Source organism: Larus michahellis, chromosome 2 (genome assembly GCF_964199755.1).
Source record: "Larus michahellis chromosome 2, bLarMic1.1, whole genome shotgun sequence".
Classification (NCBI taxonomy): domain Eukaryota; kingdom Metazoa; phylum Chordata; class Aves; order Charadriiformes; family Laridae; genus Larus; species Larus michahellis.
The window spans coordinates 99618593-99641419 of record NC_133897.1 but is presented as its reverse complement, the minus strand read 5'-3'; the positions used below and the strand labels follow the sequence as shown (position 1 = coordinate 99641419).

Genomic DNA, 22827 nt, shown 5'->3' with positions numbered 1-22827 from the left:
ACATGCTGTCGGCCGTTAGTTCGAGTTCTCCTGCTGCTGCTGCTGCTGTTGCAAACATCCCTCAATGGTGTCTTCAGCTAGATGGACTGAGACTCCCAAAACTGTTGCTCTGCTGAATTCTTATAACCCGGCTGGCCTGTGGACCAGTGGTATTGTCGATTATCTTAAACTGTGTAAGAAACTCATTTCAACGACAAGCCAAAGACAGCCCCACGTGCCCGTTCTTGCATAGGCAGGAACAATTTCTACTGCCTGTATAAAATTATGGATAATTCGGTCAAGCCCTTAATTGACAACAGGAACTGCCTGGTGAAATCCCTGGCTGAGCGCTGCATCCTTCACCCCACGTGGCTGAGCAATGTATCTAAACATATAGACAGCGTCTGTCAGCTTACATGCAGCAGGAGCTCCCCGGGGAACCTCTGGCATGGCCCCAGCTGGTGGGAGAGCTCCTGCAGCAATCAGTTCATCGTTTGGTTGTGAAACAGCTGGAACATCACTCAATCTCCTCCCTGCCAAGCTATCCTGCATGGAGGAGCTCTCGCTATTTTCTCAGCCTCACGCAGGAGCACTCACAGGCGCGAGCAAGAGGGAAAGGGGGGCTTGAACAGAGCTGGCACTTCCAGACCGCAGCATCCCTTTGAGCAAGGGATGCTGTCATGCCAGTGGTCTTCTGGCAGCTCCTATTTAGACCAAATGAGCAAGAGAAGAGGAGGACCTCTGAGCTGCTTCTCTTTACCCACCTCCCCCTCCCGGAACATTTTCTAAGGAAGATTTCCCTTTTTCAGCACTCAGTCCAAGTTCCATGACGTCCAGAGCGTGTTTTGTGTTTCTTTTTGTGTTGCGTGCGCTCAGGACAGCAGCTGTACCGCACAACAGACACACCAAACAGAACATGTTTTTGGCTTTTATTGAAAGGATGAGATGTCTCAGGGCAGCTCCTTTCCTGTGTCTAAATGTGGAAAGTCCTATTAACACAGCTACTGCCCGGCAGGGTACGGACTGGGGACAAGTTAGCTGTGAAGTGGTGAAACTCACGTGCGTAGCTACTCTCAGCGTACACCCGAGTAGGACTCAGATGAGGCCGAAGACTTCCCTGAGGGACGTTTCCTTCTTGGACGCCTGTAAGGAAGACACCTGGAGCCCATCCACCAAACACCTCAGGACCTCCAAGCATTGAGTTTTCTTCCGGAAAGGAACCCGCAGCCCTGGGACACCTCTTCCAACCTGTGTATTACAAACTTTCAGGACAGGCTGTGACCCGCAGATGTGTGACCCACCTGAACAATATACGCATTAAAAAGACACCCCAAACTCCAAGACTTGAACATTGTGGTAATTTTAAACTGAAATTATAATAACAAATCCAATACCAGCTCTTATTCTGTTTGGTAACAAGCCTCTTTTTCTCATTTCCAATATTTCACAAGGATGGCACCCTCTATGTGAAGGTGAGGGATGGGTAAATGCGAAGGATTTGTGTCAAAGAGATTAAGGATCTTTTATGAAGCGAACAAGGACTCCCAGAGTGTCTGAACGCTGTCCTAGAGCGGCTGGATCATAGTTCTTCACAGAGAGCAGGAAACTAAGAAAATCCACAGGGGGAAACGAAAAGGAGATGATGTGCAGAATTGAGACATGTGAGGGATTCTGGAGGGAGGCAGAACACCCTACGTAACAGACAGACAGGAGGAATTACCCCAGTCTTTCAGTGGGATGGTCATCTTTCATTGCTCATTAAAGCTGGTACGCTTATTTGTTTAACGATGCTGTTCTTTCCTAAGAAAGAAAAAAAAACTTTCCAAGATGTTGTCTTCTCAGCACACAGACCAAAACTTTTTACATGCTAATTTAAAAATTGTCCGACGTGTAGAACCTTAAAATTGTGCAATTTGCTTAGAAAGTTGGAATAAAACAGCAAATTCTGCTCTTCCCACCCACCTTGCACAAGTTACATACAAACCAATGAAGAAATACGTAAGGGTTTTTATTAATGGCTATTATTTGTTTAACAGGTGAGTGACCATTTTCATAACCAAAGAAAGTTCATCAAATATTTTGAAAACAAATTATTCTGGCATTCTACATACATATGGGCATTTCCAAACAAATAACTAATCCACAACAATAGCTGTTGGGTGAGTTAAAGCTCACAACAGAACTTTAAACATAACAACCTACAATGGGGTTTCAAAAATACATAACACACCAACAAACATGAGTTTTGGTAGAAACTAACAGGAACGGTGCTTCTAACCCAGTTACACCCTTGTAAAAATCCTCCTCAAATAACTCTTCAGTCTTAATATACTGATCTGCAAAGTGACCAGGAACAATAGTTCAACAATTAGTTGTATAAATAATTGTCACTTCTAAAGAAGTGAAAGCAAGTATCAAGCATTTACTACACTGCATCCAACCCTGTACAATCGAGCATATGATGCTTCAACTTACATATTTATACTGAAAAAAGTATTTTACTCTCTTGATTACATTTTCTTTAAGTGTTTTGAGTGATGTCAATAACAAGCTATGAAAAAAAACAAAAAAGCATAAAATATGTGATCTTTTAATACTAAGAACTCATGAATATGTACAAAGTCAAGGCATGAGTCTTAAATACACTGCCACTGATTCACTGGCTAGTGTTTGTCAGCCGAGTTGCTTAACTGCCTGTAGGTACATATGAAATGCACCACAGCTCTGTGGTCAGACACCTTCCACATCCTGGAGGAATTACACACAGGGTAATTAGCTGTTCAAACTAATTTGTTCTACTGGGCAATTAGGGCATGTGCATATGGCCAGTTACAGCAGCTTGGCTGAGGCTGTCACAGACGAATAGTAACTCAATTGCGTTCTCATCTCCCAACCCGCATACGCTTGGCATCCACACAAATTTTGGCCCTTCTGGTATTTGTGATGGTATCTTCCCCCCCCCCCAGGTCTGTCTTTTTACCACAACTTTATTTAAAAAAATAAGAAAAAAAAAATCAGTACATAAAAGACTAGTAAATCAATACAACAGTATAATTAGCATCACCAAGGTGAGCAAAATCACAACTGGAAAACTAAGTAGCTGGGAAAACATTCTGTTTAAAAATTCTGTTTCACGTTAGGTATTTTTGGTGAGTAACTGGATTAGGTCGCACGCACACTACTTCAAAAGATTCATCTGCTGTCTTCTGTGTCTACACTGAAACGAAACCAGGAGGAAATAACAAGAGACAAACCCACATCTGCTGGAGTTCTCTGGTAAACTTGGATGGGCACTCACTTCGCTGGATTGCTTCCAAGTCATGCAGTAGCTGATTGCCTACAGTAAACGTGTTTGTCAGGTCTAGCCCTCAGTAAATAAAGAATTGCTAATTAAAGAACTCACAACCTACCAACACTAATCAAAGTCAAGTAACAGAGAAGACGAGAGGTACACAAAAGGGCAAACACTGCCCCTTTGAGGTCTAAGGCTGGATTAGAAAGGAGGAAGAAAAAAGTTATTCTCCAAAATACATGGCATACTTGAAAAAGAACGTACACGGACTCAAAGAACACTCAAAAGTTTTGAGGGATCTCAAGCATGGAAATGCACTGGGGTATTTTTTTTTTAATATCTAGTTCTGTTTATTTTACTGGGCTAGCTAAAGTAAAAAGCCCCCTTTCTTAAAAGTTTGCAAGGCTTGTGTATCTGTAGGCTTTCATGGTCATGTGTACGTGAAGTGGTGAACCATAAGCTCAAAATTTAAGAGTCGTGGAAAAGCACATTTCAGTTCTAGCAGTACTGAGAGAGTCAGGGAGGGAGGCGGTGGCTACCAGTGCAGGCTGCGTTGAGGTTCCTATCTGTGAATAACAAACTGGACCTGTCCCAGGAGCAGAGCCAGGTGCAATGGCTGTCACTCATGGAGGTTCCTGCAAGTTAACCAGGTACCAGGCCGTGCACTGGGATGCAGAGGCAGCAGCACGGTGATGTCTATAATGGAGGCACACTGTTGGCTTACAACTAAAACCTTGACTGAGAAAAAAACTAAGTATTTTTAACATATCTCTTGTATGACAAGACCATAACTTCAAGTTTATACACTCTCTGATATTCACACATGGATTCCTAGCTCCAGTAAGACTTTCATCAATCTGTTTCTCTATGTGTTATTTTAATTAGCATCTTTTGGATGTTTCCTTCATAAAGTACTATTTGTGTATTAAGCTGGAAGACAATGCAAGACTGATTAATTTCAAACATAATCATACTATTCCCCCACTCAGAATACTAATACATACATTTATACACATACACATTCACACTATATATATTTATAGAAATGTACATATATACATTTATGTGACAAGCACCTTGCTCAAATAGAGTCTCTTCCAAACATCTGCCTCAAAATCAGTCTTGCTTAAACAAACATTGAAAAAAAAAAAAAAAGAAAAAAAAAAGATAGTGTTGAGACACTGAGACACCATGTAAAACACCAGGGATAAGGAGCACAGTGCGCTACCCTCCTTGAGAGAGACAAATCGCACTTCTCTGTTGATGGAGTATGACCATCAGCCAGATAAATCACTCTAAACAGAGTTCTGTTTTGCTGCTTCTCAAACCTATGGAAGCTGGCATATCTCTATACTACACTGCAGTCTGCAATACAAACACACAGAGTTTAAGAGCATGCGTAGCTCACTGGAGCATCTGTTGTTAGACAGTGAAAGGAAAGGCACCAACACCACACATGTCCCATGCAAATACAAGTGCAATGAGGAGGAAAAATGGAAACACAGCAGGAGAATTTAACAGTTTCAGACTACAACTGTGATTGTCCCTACTATGCATGGTGGATCATATGAAATCCCATTAGTTCCCCTACTTATCGTTTTCCTAACATGGCTTTTTCTGCCCTCTTGAACTTCTGTAGTTCAATAGCTAGTTCCCAATATCTCAGATACAGCCACATAAGTCTTCCATTTTGACTTTTGTTTCTGTTTAGCATATTGCCACAGTAGTTATCATGTTTGAAAATATCTTTTAAGCCATTTTCCATGTGTAGAGCCATAGCAACAGGATCAGTTGCTGCTTTAACTAGCAGATTTTTCTCTATTTCTAGTCTCTGGCTTCTGGGTACAACAAGACTGCAGTAGATGTCCTGTCTTTCTTTAAGTCCCTCTTCGAATTCCTTTAGTAAAATATTGGCTCTCTTTTGCCACTCTTCTTCCTTTGCCAGACAACTTTGGTACAAGTTACCTGCTGCTCCTGAGTGCAAAAGGACTTGCTTTTCTCGCTCTAACTTCTCCTGCTCCTGTTCGAGGATCCTTCTTTCTTCTACTAGTTTGCGACTCTGGGAGACAAGGGCTTCACGGTAACTCAGGGTTCTGTTGCGTTCCTTTTCAAGCTCCAACTCCAAGTGAGCAACCATGCGACGATTTTCTGTGATTGTATCTCGGTATTTGGCTTCCAGGTCTTTTTGTAAAGATGAATGTTTTTTATAATATTCTTTTTTTTCTCTTTCTATTTCTTTTTGACATTCTCTGGTCCAGATCCAACCTATCACACATAAATGAGACTTCAGACATGAGCATACCACATGTAACATTGATGGGTATAATTAATTAACTATGTCTCTAAAGAAGCTATTAAGTGGTAAAAAACTTTCTTTCCTGCCCTCCCCAGTGGTATTCACTCCTATTCGCATGTCCCACAAAATGTATTTCAGTGGGTCCATGTTTCACAGTACTTCACTTTAAATGATCATGTTTCCTTTGAAGTCAAATCTCCCCATGTCTTTTATTGCTAATACATACATTTATTGGATTAAGGAAGGAAAATAAAGTTATGGGGAAACAAACTGAAGGTTTCCAATGCAGGAACCGCACTGAGAACTTTTCAGGTCCAGTAAATAAATACACATCAGCAGCTCCCTTTGGCCTCTCTAGCACATCATACGTCCACTCTTTTGAGAGCGCTTTGTAAATTGGAGCTCAGTAAATAGGGATTCAATTCCATGTGTGAAAAATGGCAGTTGCCTTAATGCTATAAACAGTGCTTAACTGCTTATAACATTATAAATGAGCAGACCAGAGGAAATCCCTAGACGGGGTATCACTGTGCTGCCTCAGAGATTCCCCTCTGGCTGGCGGGCGAGCCGCCCGAACACAGCCCAGCACTCCAGCCCCAGCAGACAGGCCCTGGGCGCTACTTACGGAAGGCGGCCAAGCCCAGCATGGGGACCAGCAAGGCATAGTTCCATCTGCTGCCTTCATCCCCGGGCTCTCGCCGATTTGGCAGGATGTTCCAGTTGGGAGGGTCATTTAAGTTATTCATGAAGGCACCTTAAGAAGTACAGGAGAGAAACCCGGCGTTACTTGCGCAGGAAGGAACCACAGCCTTCCTGGGGCGGCTCCCACAGCCACCGCTCACCGCACCGCACCGCACCACAGCTCTTTCTGCCCGAGGCCCTCAAACGCCACGCCGCGCCCCGCCCCCCACACTTGGGAACTTCGCATGGAGGCGCTCTGGCCCAGCCAGAGGCTCCCCGGCCTGCTCCCTAACCGCCGCCCCGGCCCCCGGGCCTCTGCTACCACCCACCCCCCTTCCCCGGACGGAGACACATTCGCTGATGTTGCCGCCACCATCCCCAAGGCCTCCAGGTCCCTCCGCTCTGCCGATGCGGGGAGGGGGCAAGGCCCAGCCCGCCATTCCCGAGCGAGACCGCTACCCACCAGCCCGCGGCCGCGGCGGAGCGCTGCCGCTGTCACTTACCTGCCGGCCCCGCCCCTCTCAGGCCGGCCCATTAGCCTAGAGAAAGGGGGGGAAATGCCGGGGAGTGCGGACGGACAACAAACAGACTTGCCCGAGTCCTACGGGCTGCTGATCACCCATATCCGTCCCATCCCGCTAAGATCAGGGAGACGAGAGGAAGGCTTGGGGGCGATGAGCCCCGCATGCAAGCACCCACGCACTCATCCCGTGACTCCCCCCCTCGCCTCCCAGAACAATTGGTCTCTCCCGCCGAGCCCTGCGGGTGGCGGCGCCGTTAGCGGCCGTCTCGCGCCTGCTCCCTCGCTCGCTCCCCCCGGCTCCCTGCGAAATGGCGGCGGCGGTGGCGGCTTCACGGGGCTTGGCGAAGCACTGGCTGCGGCCGGCGGCGCGGGCGGTGAGTGCCTCTCCTCGGCCCGCTCTGCCCAGTCCTCCCGCTGGCCTCTTGGCGGAGGGGAAAGGCTCAGGCCGCTGGGCTGGCGCGGAGAAGCCCCTTCCGGGGGGGTAGACCGGCCGGCAGGGCCCGAAGACCCTACGCGTCTCCCGCCCCCTCTCCCCTCAGCCGCAGCGGGGGAGGGCGCCTGGCCACGGCCTAGCCCGCCCTCCCCCGCGGCCCGGTGCGCGGCAGCCGGCGGCGGCCTGTACCCCCTGTCTCCCCGGTGACCTTGGCCGGGGAGCAGCCGCCCCGCGGCGGGGAGCCGCGGCTGAGCTGGGGGAGCCGGGCAGCCGGGGCTGTGCGGCCCCTCGGCGGGCTCGGTCCCTCCGGTTGTTTTTGTGGAGCGGGGCCGTCCTTGCTGCTCGGCCCCGGGGGCAGGTTACTGGGAGGCAACTGGCGGCGGGCATGGCCGGGCCGCTGCTCCCGTGCTGGGAAGCGAGCGCCGTAGCCTTAGGCTGTGGGCGGGCTCCCTGAGGGACTGAGGAAGGCGCCGGGCACGGGGTGTGCTGTGGAAAGGCCCTGGAAGAGCCTGAGGGAAGGCTTGTTTTTACTCTGTGGTGAAGTGGCGGTTTTCAGTTTCATCAGTAGCTTGGGATTACAAAGACGAATGCAGAGGAAAAGGACCCTGTAAACGCAGCTATAGTTGTTCCTGTCTTATAAAGCAAGTGCAGAAGAGACAACCTACTGAGAAAGAGAAAGGCTTAAAGAGTGTCATTGTGTTTCAGGTGGCAGGGAACTGGCCCTGATGTAATTTTATAAGGGCTGTGATGTTCGTGGTTGCATAACAATTCAGGATTTGTGTGATCAGTGTTGGCTTCAAATTTGGTGTAACATCATTTTCTGCTTTGTGGAGTTCAGAATCATTCTGAATGAAATTTCGTGGCAGCAGAAATTCTTGTATATAGCTTTAACAAAAAGTGCATGTGGATGGGAACAGCAGTTCTGAAGACTCTTGTTTTGTGGAAACTTAGATGTGAAAAGTAAAGCAATCTGCTAAATAGTTGTGTGTTTTTATTTTTCTAGTCCTATATTTCCAGAGTCCTCTGATGCAACATATATTTGATAACTTCATGGCAACTTCAGAAAATAACAGTTTTGTTAAAAGGAAACTAGTTGCAGAGCATTGTGACAGAATTCTGACTGGAGATTGCAGCAGGCTGATTACTCTGAGGGGAGAAAAAAAATGGGTCAACTTCTTTTGGAGCTTTAGGGCATAAGCACAGTTTATGGCTCTTGGACTTTTTTTGGTGTTGTTTTTTCCCCTCAGTCATTTGCATTTTCTTTAGGAAATTAAGATAGCATGGGATTGTGCCAAAGCATGATAACACAGCAGGGTGGAAGGGGCAGAGTAACTGCTTGGAGGAGGGCACTAGTAGAACTCCTTATGAATAGGTGTTAAGACTGATCTTATTGAAAGATGGCTATAAAAAACAGAAGTGTGTTAGCAAATACGATGACACACTAGATTCACTGTTACACAAGAAAGTAACTTGAAGAAACTAGTATAAGAGATGGTATAATTAGGTCAAGGGAAGTGTACTGTAGTTCACTTCAGGGATGGGGAAAGAGATGAACATTAGGAAGTGGTAGGGAGAGAAGACCTGGTTGTTAGCATATTGCAGGATGATTGAACCATGAATATAACAGTTGCTGGATAAGACAACTGTATCCTAAATACTTAAAATAGATGAGTGCTGATGTCATTGCGCAGGTCACTAGTATGGCTTTGTGTTACTGTTTTCATCAGTTGTACATGCTGAGTTAGGTGTATTTTTCTGAATGGTGTAAAGAAGGAATACCACGTTCCAAGAAATTAGAGATTTATGTGGGGGAGATTAAAGTCTGGTTGTTTTAACCTGTCAAAGCAAAGACTGGATACTGGGTAGATTTGGGTGGTGTGTTTTTTTGTTTTGTTTTTGAATATGCCAGGGGAGAGGAAGTAACATTACAGAAGGGGAAAATTGTGCCCTTGTGCTTCATTTAAATATTAATAAATGGTTCTAAATTAGCCACTAATTAAAAGAGAATGAGAACAAGAAAAATACCTCTGGCTTTTGAAGCAATGATGAACTGGAACAGCTTTTCCTGCCACCTGATTTTTTTAATCTTCATTACTCTTTACCGCCTGAAATAATTCAAATTTTGAGGATTGCTTGACATGAGAGGTATCTTCTGTTAATTCCTGTTGTTCCCATAAAGTTGTCTTCATCATTGTTTACTTATGAGAAAATGCAATAATAACACAGCATTAATTGCAAGCACTCTTCTGTCAGTGCAGCCTCAGATAGGTCTGAGAGACTGGTTACTGTTAGTGAAGTAAATGACAGATAGTCTGTCACACCCTGTTACTTGCAGGCTGTTCTCTCCTCCAGTCAGAACTTTTTTCTTTTTTTCTGGGTATGAATATAGGAAAGCCAGAACTTCATTGCATGTAGCTCTAAAATACATTGTTACAATATTCTTGAATATGTGGTATAAGTGGTAAGTAAAGGGTGGGGTAGCCAAGAATGCTGAAAGTCTTCCTGTGGAAACATTTTTTTCCATAATAGTTGTCTTGACTTCTTTCCATAGTGGCCAGCAGCATGCCAGACTTTTGCACGCAACTTGCACTTCACAGTCTATGGAAAGAAAAATGCTTCTACGAAGGTTTCTGATTCGGTATGTTTGTACTTTGTATCTCAAATAACAGATTCGATAATACACTTAATGCTTGAGAGACATGAAGCAACCATATACTTGTTTTTTAGTGGAATGTTGTGTTAAAGTCCATAGTGAGATTGAATTGCTGAAATGTATAGCTCTTCTTCATGGTAGTTTCCACCTAAGAGAGTATATAACAGATGCAGCCTTTACTGCAAGAGTCTGTTAAGAACATTAAACGTATACTGCTTGTGCCTCTGTGAAACTTAAGTTTGACCTAGCTGGAAATATTTGTCATCATAACAAACTGCTTTATTTTTCTAGATTTCTACACAATATCCAGTAGTGGACCATGAATTTGATGCGGTTGTTGTGGGTGCAGGAGGAGCAGGTCTGCGGGCTGCATTTGGTTTGTCAGAAGCCGGGTTTAATACAGCATGTGTTACCAAGCTGTTTCCCACTAGGTCTCATACTGTTGCTGCACAGGTAAGAAATGAGGTAGAACAAATGTTTAAAAAATGCCTGCTGTCAGAAAGCTGATTTGGATATGCATGTGAACATCATGTTTCGAGGCCATGCTTTCTTTTATAAATATTGCGTATTGAGGTGATACTACTTTGGAGGGGAATATATGTTTAGATCTATTCAGTGCTTTTTCACTGCATTCAGTGTAACTTTGCAATTCATTGTGTTATACAAAACAGACCAAGATAAGAGCCGTTGTGAAACTGATAAATTGCAAAGGTTTTTCACAGCCATGTTAAATCTGCCTTTACTGTATTTCTTGTACACAGAAGCATAAAGGGTATGTGATTTTTAAGAGATGGGGAAAACCTACTAAAACTGTACTTCAGTAATACAATTCCCGGAAAATGGATTTTCATTTACAGGGAGGAATCAATGCTGCTCTGGGAAACATGGAGGATGATAACTGGAGGTGGCATTTCTATGACACAGTGAAGGGGTCCGATTGGCTGGGTGACCAGGATGCCATACACTACATGACAGAGCAAGCCCCAGCTGCGGTGATAGAGGTGAGACTCGTTGGAATTGATGTCAGCTCTAAGTATTTATAACACAGACTAGCTTCCAAAGAGATGTCCTTACTTAGGTGCATGGTAAAATAACTTGTTTGACTGTTGTGGACACGAGTTTCTGATGCTTGTGTTTGGGTTCAACAGCTGGAAAATTATGGGATGCCATTCAGCAGAACTGAAGAAGGAAAAATCTACCAGCGTGCATTTGGTGGACAGAGTCTTCAGTTTGGAAAAGGAGGACAGGCTCACAGATGCTGTTGTGTTGCAGACAGGACAGGACACTCACTGTTACATACTCTGTATGGCAGGGTAAGCAGCTGAGAAGTAAACTTGGTTTGGGGTTTTGTGTTTGCAGTTAATGATTTTTTTTTTTATTTTTTTTTATTCTTGACCCCTGGAGTTTGAATTAACAAACAAAACATGTAGCTGTTCACCTACCAATGAGGAATCCAGGGGAATGACTGATAACAATTCTGGCTTTCCTTCCTTCCTTTGGTGATGTGGAAGGATGTAGCCTAGGTGACGCGTGGGTTGGTTTTTTTTTGTCGGGAGTATGCACTAATGGAATAAACTGAAAGATTGTAATTATAATGGCTGTCATGAAGACAACGGATGTTAATTAGTATACAGTGTTAGCTTTGTGGTCTGGGGTAGTTCTTCACTGTTAACACTTCTGTGTCTGTTAACTAGACCCAAAGAGAATTTATGTAAACCTTCCCCAAAAAACATTTTTCAAAAACTCTGACACAGCAGCAGTGGAGAACTCTGAAAAGAGGTACAAGGCAGTTTTCTTTAACTCACCTTCAAACAGGGAATGGGGTGAAACAAGAGGTGTAAATGCACGAAGGCATACTGTGCCTTTCTGAGCTTGCTCTATGGCAAGTAAGTGACTAGTGTTCCAGCGTCTGTTCCTATCAATTCTACAAACAATAACTGAAGAAAGATTTCGTTATTTTAAAATGGTAGTAGCTACTTGAAGCCTGAAATTAAGTACCTAGTAGCTAGTGTGTTTTTTTTTTTTTATTTACTTAGTAGCTAACTAATTGCTCTGCTTCAGGTTAACACTGTATACTGCTGCAATAAAAATGCTCAGTGCTGCTGCCAGACACTGGTCTGATCCTTGGGGGCATGAAAGAATGTTTGACTTGATGCCCACTGTTTCTGCTGGTACACTAGGCTCCCGGAGATGTATTTTGCTTTTCTGCAAGACATAAAACGTGCTTGTACATGTGTGAAGCACCACAGCTGACTAAAGTGTTGCCAAATGTAGAGGAATAACAAGTCTTGCTGACTAGCAATGACGTCTTGGAATTAAGTGGTTTGGTAACTGTTTGTGTCTCTCTAAGCTAGAATAGATTCATTAGCAAATTTTTATAAAGACTCGTGAGGAAACCAGCTTCCCTGAGAGTTGGTGAGGGTGGTTTTTATCCTGATACAGCCCATATGCATTGGCTGTTTCGAAGACAAGTTACTTTGGTTTCTGGATTTTTCTTAAAGTTCCTTTTTTATTTTCCTCCAGTCTCTAAGATATGATACAAGCTACTTCGTTGAATATTTTGCCCTGGACCTACTTATGGAAAATGGAGAATGTCGTGGTGTTATTGCCCTTTGCATAGAAGATGGCACTATACATCGTTTTAGAGCAAAGAACACTGTCATTGCCACTGGGTAATGTAATGTTTATGATGGACAGAAACTTGAGAGTGCTCCTAGGTGGAGTTCTGTGTGTTTGTATGTGTATTTGAATCCACAGTGTGGAGGTGACATGTTGACTTGAAAAACATAATTTGTATGTTCATGTTCCCCACCACCACCTTGATCAAAAGCAATGTAATTGAATTCAGTCATTCCCTCTGAAAGAAGGCACATACTAATTTTGTGACCAAGTATAAATTTAGTATGAGGTCTAACTTTGAATTCTAGAATGATGTCATAAAGTTGGAATGTGTAAGAGCGGTATGGATGGTTCAAATGGTTTTAGATTTTTAAAACGTGCTGTTTAAAGCAGACATTGTTGCAATGCTGCAACACGTGCGTGTATGTGTAGGGTTCTGAGTTTTCCTGTAGGAAACGGCTTATTTCAAAATTCTGGACAACCTATTACATTAAGATACCAACGTTGTAAGTCTACTTGTTGTAGGATGAAATTATCAGAAAATGAGTGTAACTTAACATCACTTGGTTGCAAAGGTTTGTGTATGTTTATTAGAATACTATATGCATTAGTCTTTTGCTGCTTATAACTGTCTCTTATCTGTTTTCAGTATGCAAAATATTTGTAAACATATCTGTCAAAGAAAAATACTTAGTTTTGTTGCCTACATAATTTGGTTTTATTTAAAGCTGAGGCTTTCGTACTTGCATACTTTGAGGTACATACAATGTGTAGATTGATGTTTCTTCTGAGAGTTTGTCCTGAAACTGGGAGTACTGACAGTTCTCAATAATGTTGGAAGCTGACGTATTTGTTTCAGTCATAAGAATTCATATTCCTTACTTAATTTTGGACAACTAAGTTTTGAAATCTAAGAATATAAAATCAGGATATAAACCATTCTTACATGCTATTTTTGATAAAACAGCTAATAATAGTTTGAATGAAATCTAATGGTACTGGATTGAGAGAACTTTCTGAAGTAACTTTTTTCTGGCAAAAAGGCTTCTGAAACTAACGTAACTATCCTGCTTTGGAATTGTTGTTGTTCTTCTTGGTCCTTCTGTCACCAGCTGTTTATCAGCAGCTGGTGAGCATATGGTTGAGTGTAATGGAGCAATACCAGTTTTGTTTTCTTTTGGTTGAACTTAGTACAGGAAATGGCAGACCTTATGCATCTTGCTTATTAACTGTCTGCTCTGTTTCCACTATTGTGTGAACAGCATAGCTGAGTGGTATGTTCTGGTGATTTATTTCTTTTTTCTCTCCTCCCCTGCTAATTCTGTTAACTTTTGTGTTCTGTAGTGGATACGGCCGCACTTACTTCAGTTGTACATCTGCTCATACTAGTACAGGTGATGGCACTGCTATGGTCACACGAGCTGGTCTTCCTTGCCAGGACTTAGAATTTGTACAGTTTCACCCCACAGGTACAGCATACGGAATAGTACTTAACAACGCTATTTTTGATATGAATTGAACAGATTAATTTTGTTTTAAATGTGCTTGTGTCAGTTTGTACTTTTCTGCAGCATTTCATTGGTTCATTAGTTACTTGCGACAGGTGTTCAGACTTGTCTGCAACTGCTGTTGAATAAAAATCTGAGAGTAAGATTTACAATATGAGAAAGGTCTCAGCTGGTCTAATTTGAAGACCAGTGTTAAATATTTTGAGGTGCTGTCTTTACAATACTAACAGGTCTTATGAATTCCAAGCTGAAACCACTTCACCTCTTAAACTTACATTTCCTTTTGTCTTGAAAATATTAAAGGGTTTGGTATTAGATACGGGAGCAATGGGATAGATGCAAATGTTAGGGAATTATTTACTGGAACCTTTTGTGGAAGTAGGGTAGTTGAAATAAAGGTATATATTTAGGACTGTGGGTTTACAGCACAGGATCAGTATCTAAACTGTGGACAGCAATGGTCACAAACTAAAAAGTGGGGGGGTTTGTAGCTAATAAAATGCTTAGTTTTAACTTGCAGTAAGTGGTGATTTTTTAATTTTTCGCTTAATTTTACAATGTTACCCTTGTTGTATTGTAGAGATCCAATGTTCATTTGACTTAGCTAAGGTTTTTCTAGTCAAAGAAGCTTCATTGCTTGTGTGATAATTCTGTAGCTTTTAACATAGTTATCAAGTGCATGAGTTAGTTAACATTTTTGTTTTCTATGATGACCAGTGCTGAAGGTTAACAGGTAGGCCTTCCTTCTCTAAAGGAAAAGAAAACTGGGTAAGCTCTGACGTTCCATGTGATTTGAAGCCATCCTGTACTGCCTTAGCACAGAAGAAGAGGGAACAAAGATGAGCAAACCGGCCTTGAGATAATCGACTTATGGTTTACTTCAAAATCTTGAACGGAGTAATTTGCCGAAGGTCTAAGAAATCTTCGTAAAATTCTCCTTACGTATTGATGGGTGGAGATCTCTTCCAGTTCTAGTATTTTAGATGCTGTGGGTGTTCCAAATCGACTTCCTTACCTTTTGGGAAGAGTGTTTGAAAGGAGTAACAATACTTGATTCTAGGCAGTCTTGGGGGACAGTTCCTAATGGAACTGTAGGGTGGAATAAAATCTACCAGTGTGACTTGCGTTATTTTAAGAAGACCTTGTTTAGTCAATCCTGGTCATCCTGATTATGAAGCTGTCAGGAGAATATATCATGTAATGGTATTTTCTTTCTTGACAGGTATCTATGGGGCTGGCTGCCTTATAACTGAAGGATGTCGTGGAGAGGGAGGTATTCTAATTAACAGTCAAGGTGAAAGATTTATGGAGAGATATGCACCTGTTGCTAAGGATTTGGCTTCCAGGGATGTAGTGTCTCGTTCTATGACCATAGAAATCCGTGAAGGAAGGTTAGTTAAATACTCTTAATGAAGCTGCAGAATAAATACTTAATCATACTAGACTGTACAGTACAATAGTGCATTTGATAAACACCTGGTAATGCACGGGACTGAGCTTTAATAATTGTTCGCTGAACACTGCATGTGGGGCAGAAACTTTGCTTGTTAATTCCTAATGATACTGAAAAGGAACGTGAGATGTTACGAGTCTCTTGTTTGAATTCGGTGCACCTAGAGACAGTTGCTCAAAGAAATTTAATGTATATGCTCTTACTGCAAACAGTGGAAATAATTTGGTGCTCTGTTCTCTTGACTAATTATCTTTTTTAACATATTTCTGCAGAGATACAGTGGTTTAAAGTCTTAAATACTGTGAATTATTGTGAAAAGACAGCTGGGAGGTGAAAAATATGCTTAAATTCAGCCAGGTTCAACAGTCTTTTCAAATATGCTAGATATTAATTTTTGTCAGATAACCTTTGATTATTTTTTTCACAAATTAAACAAATTGGATTAGAAATATTACTGGTGTTTGCAGAATTCCTGTTATGTATTCCAGTATTGACTGTTTTTTCGTAGGGGTTGTGGTCCTGAAAAAGACCATGTATACTTGCAGTTGCACCACTTACCACCACAGCAGCTAGCAACCCGTCTCCCAGGAATTTCCGAAACTGCTATGATATTTGCTGGAGTTGATGTCACTAAAGAGCCTATTCCTGTTCTGCCTACTGTGCATTATAATATGGGAGGTATTCCTACTAACTACAAAGGACAAGTAAGTAATATATATCACTTTTAGTATTTTTTTCATGATAATAATAGGAAATTGTTTTTCTAAATATAAAAGCATTAACAATGTTTTTCATAAATGATTAATAAAATTAATAATATAGTGATGTCAGAGTACTTAAAACATACAATCTGGTTTGTTTTTGTAAACAACTTGAGAACCATGTTCCAGTCCATCTGGACATGGGAGTTCCAAGAAACCTCTAAAATGAAGTTACTGTCATGTTTGACAATAGTTCTGTTTATCAAGTTGAGGATAATATAGTTGAACAAAGATCAAACTAGGGCGCTATTACAGTCTGTAACTCAAGTTAATATGTATTAATTCTCTTTACCTCATGTAATCTCTACACAAAAGCAGATTCCAACTTATACTAGCTAGAAGTCAATGTGGTGATGTCAGCTGAATTTTTCTGTTTCATTGTATTGTACTTGTTAATTTTTAATGTAAAATTTTGCCTTAGAAATGTGTGCCGATCAGACTTTCTTCCTGTGATTTTCTGACTTGCTGCAGAATTGTGATGAAACAGAACCATGTGCTATTCATAAGCATAACTAAAGAAATCTTAGGTTTTAGTGCCATCTATTTACATAGTATTACTGCTTACCCTTTAGAACTAAGGTATTTATGGATTTAGAGTCAGAGAAAACTTTAGATTGCTGTGTTTCATCCTTATGTGCACATGGCCTTTGCAAATAAGGTGGTTTGCCCTGTTATGAACGGTTTAAGAAACTGAGTATTGATTGTCTAACATGCCAGGTGATTACACACGTGAATGGCCAGGATAAAGTGGTACCTGGTTTATATGCATGTGGGGAGGCAGCCTCTGCATCTGTCCATGGCGCAAATCGACTTGGGGCAAACTCACTCCTGGATTTGGTGGTCTTTGGTCGTGCTTGTGCCCTTACTATTGCAGAGACATGCAAACCTGGTAAGTCTCTTTTTTTTTTTTTTTTTTTAAGAGACATTTGCCTTTATGACTTAATTTCTGCCCAACAGAGTTGTTGCTACCTAACTCAAATTCAGAATGCTAGACATAGACTTTTATTTGTTACAAAAGGCAGAAGTCAGTGCTTACACTTTTCATAGGCATGTTCTTTGCTATGCAAATTTTTGACTAATACTGTGTGAGTTGATCTTTTTTAATCTAGAATTGGGTCAATGCTATTGGCAAAAACAGTTAAAATTTTTCACAAATTAGCGAAAGAGAATATTGAATGTGAAGATTGACTTCTCTACAACCTGCACTGCATCTTCTACATCAAAATGTAGTCTGTCTAACACTTTGCACTTTGGTACAGTGGAATTTGCTGCCACCTTGTTGATTTATAAGGTGGATTGCTCATGCAAGTGGTAAGAGATACTAAAAATTGTAAAATCTTATTCCCTGTATGTGGGTTATTGCCGCTGAATATTATTTTTAAATAATCTGATTCATCAACAGTTACTGAGCTGAGAAAACAAACCAACCAACCCACAAAACCCCAATAAAATACTGTAAGAGGCAGTTATATTGTCAGAGCAGCTCATGTCCAGTAGTTGTCACCTGTTTTCTCATTGCTTAATGTCCAAATTAATAAGATGATTTGTTTTTTCAGTCTGACTGCACAAAGTGCACAGAGTTATGGTTTCTGATGGAATCAGCTTAGATCTAGGGGTGCAAATTTTTGTGCTTTGTGCAAATTTTTATTTGGATCTTTCTGTGGCTCCTTTGAGTTTGAAGTTGCAGAAGGGTTTTTATTAGTCTGAATGCAAAACTAGATGTGAGATGAAGTGTGCTGGTAAGATGCTGTGTTTGGTTTGTTACCCAATAACAGATGGGTTCCAATATTAGAGGTCAGATACGGAGCTCGTGTGTAATGGTCCCTTAACAGATCCAGGAGAGGGTGGGAGGTCTGGGGGTGAGGAGACAAGGAAAGTACAGGGAGAAGGTTATAAGGAGCCACAAGCTTATTCCATAGTTTAGAAGAATTTGCATCAAGTGCTGCTTTTAAGAAATTAACAGTAGAATTTAGCCAAACCTAGCAATTCCCTACTAACTGTCACAGTAAAGAATGTGATTCATATATTCCACCGAGAACTTGGTGGAACTTAACTATTCTATTAATAGCACTTAACTATTTTTAAGTGCATGGATGCTATTGGGGGGAGTTCAGGGAAGTTATAGTTAACCTGCACCTCTGAGGAAGAAAACAGATTGTGTTTTAGTCAAATCTGACTTGCAGTAGTTGCTAGTCTATGGAACTGCCAGAAAGCAAAACTGAGCCCGACCTACTAAACTTACTCGAACTTTCTTATTAGGAGAGCCAGTTCCCTCCATTAAACCAAATGCTGGTGAAGAGTCAGTTGCTAATCTTGACAAATTAAGATTTGCTAACGGAACCATAAGAACTTCAGAAGTGCGACTTAACATGCAGAAGGTAAGCCTGGCGAGCTGTCAGGTGTAAAGTGGGAGAAGCTGCAAGCAACGGAGGTGGTTGGGTCACTTTGTGAAGTACACTTCAGGATTTGCTTTGCAGAAGTAAAACATAGTGTGAGAAGATGGACTGTGGGCAGCAAAGACTCTATTATCAGTTTTGTTGGTTTCTTCTTCCCATCGTGGTTATTCCTCTTCGACATTTTACCCATTGTATAATAGAATGAGGTGTCCTCTGTTTGGGGTGAGCAGAAGAGTGTTTTTCCTTCAGGCTGCAGACGTGTTTGAAGTCCAAACGGCTCCATATCAAGCTTTGTTGGAACTAATGAAGTTCTGCATTATGCAGCATATGAAACTGATCTTGTTTTACTATCTTGCAGACAATGCAAAACCATGCTGCTGTATTTCGTACTGGTTCTGTACTCCAAGAAGGCTGTGAAAAACTCAGTGGAATTTATAGTGATCTGGCTCATCTAAAGACATTTGACAGAGGTAATTTGATAACAAAGAATACACCTTGGCCAGAGTACTCCCTGGGAAAACTGGGGGTTTTTTTCATCTGTAAACCGTTTGTGTTTCTTGAAACTTTGGCAAAAGACTTTGACCATTTTGAATCTTCCAAAATATTTTGTAGAGCCCTGTTAGCTAAATGTGGTAATCCAGTAAAGTACTTGATCTTCTTTCAACGAAGCAGACACTAAAATCAGATTTAACTGTGTAGGTTGGTAACTGCTGTTCTCTCAGAACATGACGTAAAGTTGTTCAGACACTAAAACAAACTTTGTTTGTATCTTCTGAAAAGGCCAGGGAGCTGCACAAAGGTAGCAAGATTATTCATAGGCTGAACACTTGGTTTTCATTCTTCATCTAAGCAGATAGCGCTGCATGCAGATACTGCCATACTTGCAGTGTATCTTAGGAGAACTTGGTTAATTAAGTAGATCTGATGTCATACCTTTTGTCCACTCACACTGTGTGTTTCTCTCCAATGACTGCTATTGGACACGTATCCCAACACTGAAAGTAGAACTGGCTTTCTTGGGCAGCTCTCACCAAACGTCAAGGAAAGTGTTACAATAGCTTAGAATGGAGGGATCAAAATGAAGATACATTCATGTAGGTGAACTTTGGTCCACCTTGCAGATACTGAAATGAAAAAGAACCTGTATAACTATCAGGGGTGGTTTTATGTAGTTTGGTGTCCCCCCTCCGCACCCCCTATCTCTGAGGGTGGGAAGGCAGGGAAAGCCCTGTTTCGATCTTCAGGGATCTACTTGAAGAGCTACCATCTAGCCAGATCTTGTGGTCTGAAATGAGGTGTGGGGACTGTGTTGTAGGTATGATATAAAGCAGGCAAGAAGCTACAGTGTAATTTTGTCTCAGTAGTACACATGCAACAGGGACATCTAATAGAACCATGATTCTAACTACTGGATTTTTCTAGGATTGTTAGGGTGTAGGAATCATAATTGCGCCTTGCAGGCAATAGTGAGTAATTCAGTATTGCAGAGTACTGTGACTGCAGTAGGTAGAGCATTAGCTCTATTTTGATTCTAAGTGTCAGCAACAGGACAGAAGTAAATTGAGGAATAACTTGTTTGTAGAACATCTTCCAAGGTATTTTAATATTTCACTAGGTATTGTGTGGAACACTGACTTGGTGGAGACCCTTGAGCTGCAAAACCTGATGCTTTGTGCTCTACAAACCATTTATGGTGCTGAGGCTCGCAAAGAGTCCCGTGGTGCTCATGCCAGAGAGGACTATAAGGTATAAATATTTTCTGTGACCTGGATGTAGGATTGAATTTCCTTGTTATATGTCCTCAGATTATTTAAAAGTTGTAATTTCTTCAATGTTCAGAGTCTTGAGGTAAGAATAGTGTAGTATTTGTTTGAGGTTCCATCTGTTCTGTTTTATCTGTTCTTATTTGTTGTATATAAAATGACCGATACATGCAACATTGGGTAATGATCCAGAGAGAAGAGTTGTTGTAGGTGTGCATCTGAATGGTTAGAGAGGTCTAAACCAGGACTATAGTAATAATAAGGTCATAAATGCATAAACAGGACTTCAAGCAGAATAATAGTCCCATGTAAGGCTTTATTACCTTAAAGCCTTGGTTAAGCCTCAGTATTTAAAATTTGGCATGGGCAGTGTTAAGATAAAGCTTTCTGGCTATTAAGAGACACGTTGTGTTACAGTCGTAATTGGAATGCAGCTAATCATGTGATTGCAAAGTGATTTGCAGATACAATTTCTGGTCTATACTAACCTAATTTTCTCCTTAGTTACGGATAGATGAGTTTGACTATTCTAAGCCACTCCAAGGCCAGCAGCGGAAGCCATTTGAAGAGCACTGGAGAAAGCACACCCTTTCCTATGTGGATGTCCCATCTGGGAAGGTACGTTGAGCCTGATGCTTGAGGGTTGATCTCACTGTCAGTAGACAGCTGCTGTCACAGATGGCTCTTGACATCATGATAATACTGCAAATGATTGTCACTGTCTGAGGTACCTGATATAGTTTAGCGTACTTGGGGGGGCGGGGTGGGGAATTGAACACTTATTCTGTTGTTGAACAGTAGGCACAACTGGGAGAAGTTTGGGAATTGACTTTGCGATTTGAGCTGGAATTGTTTTTCCCCTTGTATCAGGCTAGTACAAAACTGTGTGTGTGTTTTGTTTTGGTTTTTTTTTTCTTTTCCTCTTATGGTGGCAAAACCTGTTGTTGGTGTTTAGCATAAAGTTTTAATGGTATTTCAAAGAAAAAAATCTGAAATCTGACCCTATAAAAATCTGACACAAAAAAGTGTTGTTTTTCGTATCCCATTCTCCAAATCATCTGTTTTCTCTCCCCCGGTTCCAGCTTTCTTGAATCTAGTTTGAGGACAAGTGAGAACACTTCACTTCCTGAATAGCTGCTGAGGATGGAAAGACAGTGTGACACAGTTGTGTCTCCTGACTGGTCTATTGGGTTCTCTATCTCCAAGATTTTCTTAGTTTAAAGAAGTAGGAACTAGCAATCTTAGCCAAAACCTTACTTTTGTCTAAAAGGCCTTTTTAAAGTAGTAATCTTCTGATACCATTTCTGGTCAGGCTTTGTTTCTAAGGAATTCAGTCAGTGGTAACTTGGTGGAACTTGAATGTTCTGTGTAGGCTAGTAATGGTTCATTTTCTACGGAAGAAAAAGAATAATGGTGAAATTAGCTTAACATCAATGAAGTCATTCAGTTACCTGTGTTATTTGGTCATTCCTGTTAGCTAGGTTGTCTTGTTTAGATACAAGAGGTTGGTTTGTCTTAAAGTCATTTGTTTTTGTTTACTTCAGGTTACCTTGAAATACAGACCTGTGATCGACAGAACTTTGAATGAAGAAGACTGCTCAACTGTGCCGCCTGCTATTCGCTCATATTAGTAACTTACATTTAACTTGCGGCCCTCTCCCAGAGGGGGTTAGTGTACATAAGCATAGCACAAGCAAGTCAAAATAGTGTTGTCACTATCAGTTACTGGAAAATGCTAACTAAACTTTTCTCCAGCTTGTATTCTGCTGTGGCTTACTGTACAACTACAAAAATGGAATGCAGGACAGCTTATGTTCTTCCACCCATCTGTCATAACTGACAGGGAAAACACAAAATGTGTCTAAATAAAGTGATTGGATGTCTTGTATTTGTTTGAATATGCTGTTATGTATATAATTATAATGCATTTATTTTGAATGTATAGTTATTTCCATATTTTAAGAACAAGAACTGCATTGTAGTACTTTCAGACAAGGTGCAGATGCTGAATTTTATGATACAGGGAATTAAAATGAAGCAAGTACCATGAAAGAAAAGATGTAATCATAACTTCATGTTTTGTTTTGTTTTTTTTTTTGTCTGAAGCTAAAATTGTAAAAATTATCATACTTTGTTTTATTGAAGGAAACAAGAGATTTCTACTGCAGTTACTTCCTCCATATACCATGAACAGAATGTAATCTTAATAGCTAATCTGTGCTATCTCTGGACTGTTTGAAGCCCTTTTTGTGGCGTCCCATGCGTGTATTTTCTAGACTGTCTTTTCTGCGTGAGGAACCAAGGGCTAGTTTTGCAGAAGAGTTACCTAAATACTAAAGGTTACCAGCTTTAGTGCCAAGATGTAACATGGAAGGCATCAGTAGAGCCATTTCTAGCAGTATTTCTTGGAGGACTGAAGTGTCCTGCAATTGAATGGAGCATTTCTTAAATTTTTAACTTTTTTTTTTCT

The 22827-nt window shown here is 41.3% G+C and overlaps 2 protein-coding genes across 4 annotated transcripts; one reads left to right on the top strand and one right to left on the bottom strand.

Annotated features, from left to right (window-relative positions):
- Positions 1–1966: 1966 nt before the first annotated feature.
- CCDC127 (coiled-coil domain containing 127) lies at positions 1967–7317 on the bottom strand. Of its 3 annotated transcripts, none has more exons than XM_074576405.1 (3): positions 6752–7317; positions 6193–6321; positions 1967–5536 (listed from the first exon to the last, which is right to left on the bottom strand). In XM_074576405.1, the coding sequence occupies exons 2-3, from the start codon at positions 6311–6313 to the stop codon at positions 4863–4865; spliced, it is 795 nt and encodes a 264-aa protein (XP_074432506.1). In that variant the 5' UTR covers positions 6314–6321; positions 6752–7317; the 3' UTR covers positions 1967–4862. The 3 variants fall into 3 exon arrangements, with proteins under 3 accessions (XP_074432506.1, XP_074432505.1, XP_074432504.1); XM_074576404.1 differs by lacking the exon at positions 6752–7317 and adding an exon at positions 6712–6747; XM_074576403.1 differs by lacking the exon at positions 6752–7317 and adding an exon at positions 6578–6713.
- Positions 6798–22588, top strand: SDHA (succinate dehydrogenase complex flavoprotein subunit A). The gene is made up of 15 exons (XM_074576401.1): positions 6798–7145; positions 9756–9842; positions 10149–10310; positions 10715–10858; positions 11006–11170; positions 12381–12529; positions 13821–13945; positions 15207–15375; positions 15946–16141; positions 16916–17087; positions 18458–18576; positions 18953–19064; positions 20210–20340; positions 20862–20975; positions 21902–22588. Exons 1-15 carry the CDS (start codon positions 7080–7082, stop codon positions 21986–21988), a joined length of 1998 nt encoding a protein of 665 aa, XP_074432502.1. The 5' UTR covers positions 6798–7079; the 3' UTR covers positions 21989–22588.
- Positions 22589–22827: the final 239 nt, after the last annotated feature.

Excerpts from the sequence above, each read along its gene's own strand:
- CCDC127 (XM_074576403.1), bottom strand. The coding sequence starts at position 6,602 with ATGTGTCTCCGTCCGGGGAAGGGGG. Across the intron at positions 6,322-6,577 it reads TCTCCGTCCGGGGAAGGGGG|GTGCCTTCATGAATAACTTA; the intron begins GTGGGTGGTAGC and ends GTACTTCTTAAG. Across the intron at positions 5,537-6,192 it reads GCTGGGCTTGGCCGCCTTCC|GTTGGATCTGGACCAGAGAA; the intron begins GTAAGTAGCGCC and ends TATGTGTGATAG.
- SDHA (XM_074576401.1), top strand. The coding sequence starts at position 7,080 with ATGGCGGCGGCGGTGGCGGCTTCACGGGGCTTGGCGAAGCACTGGCTG. Across the intron at positions 19,065-20,209 it reads TCTAAAGACATTTGACAGAG|GTATTGTGTGGAACACTGAC; the intron begins GTAATTTGATAA and ends ATATTTCACTAG. Across the intron at positions 20,341-20,861 it reads ATGCCAGAGAGGACTATAAG|TTACGGATAGATGAGTTTGA; the intron begins GTATAAATATTT and ends TTTTCTCCTTAG.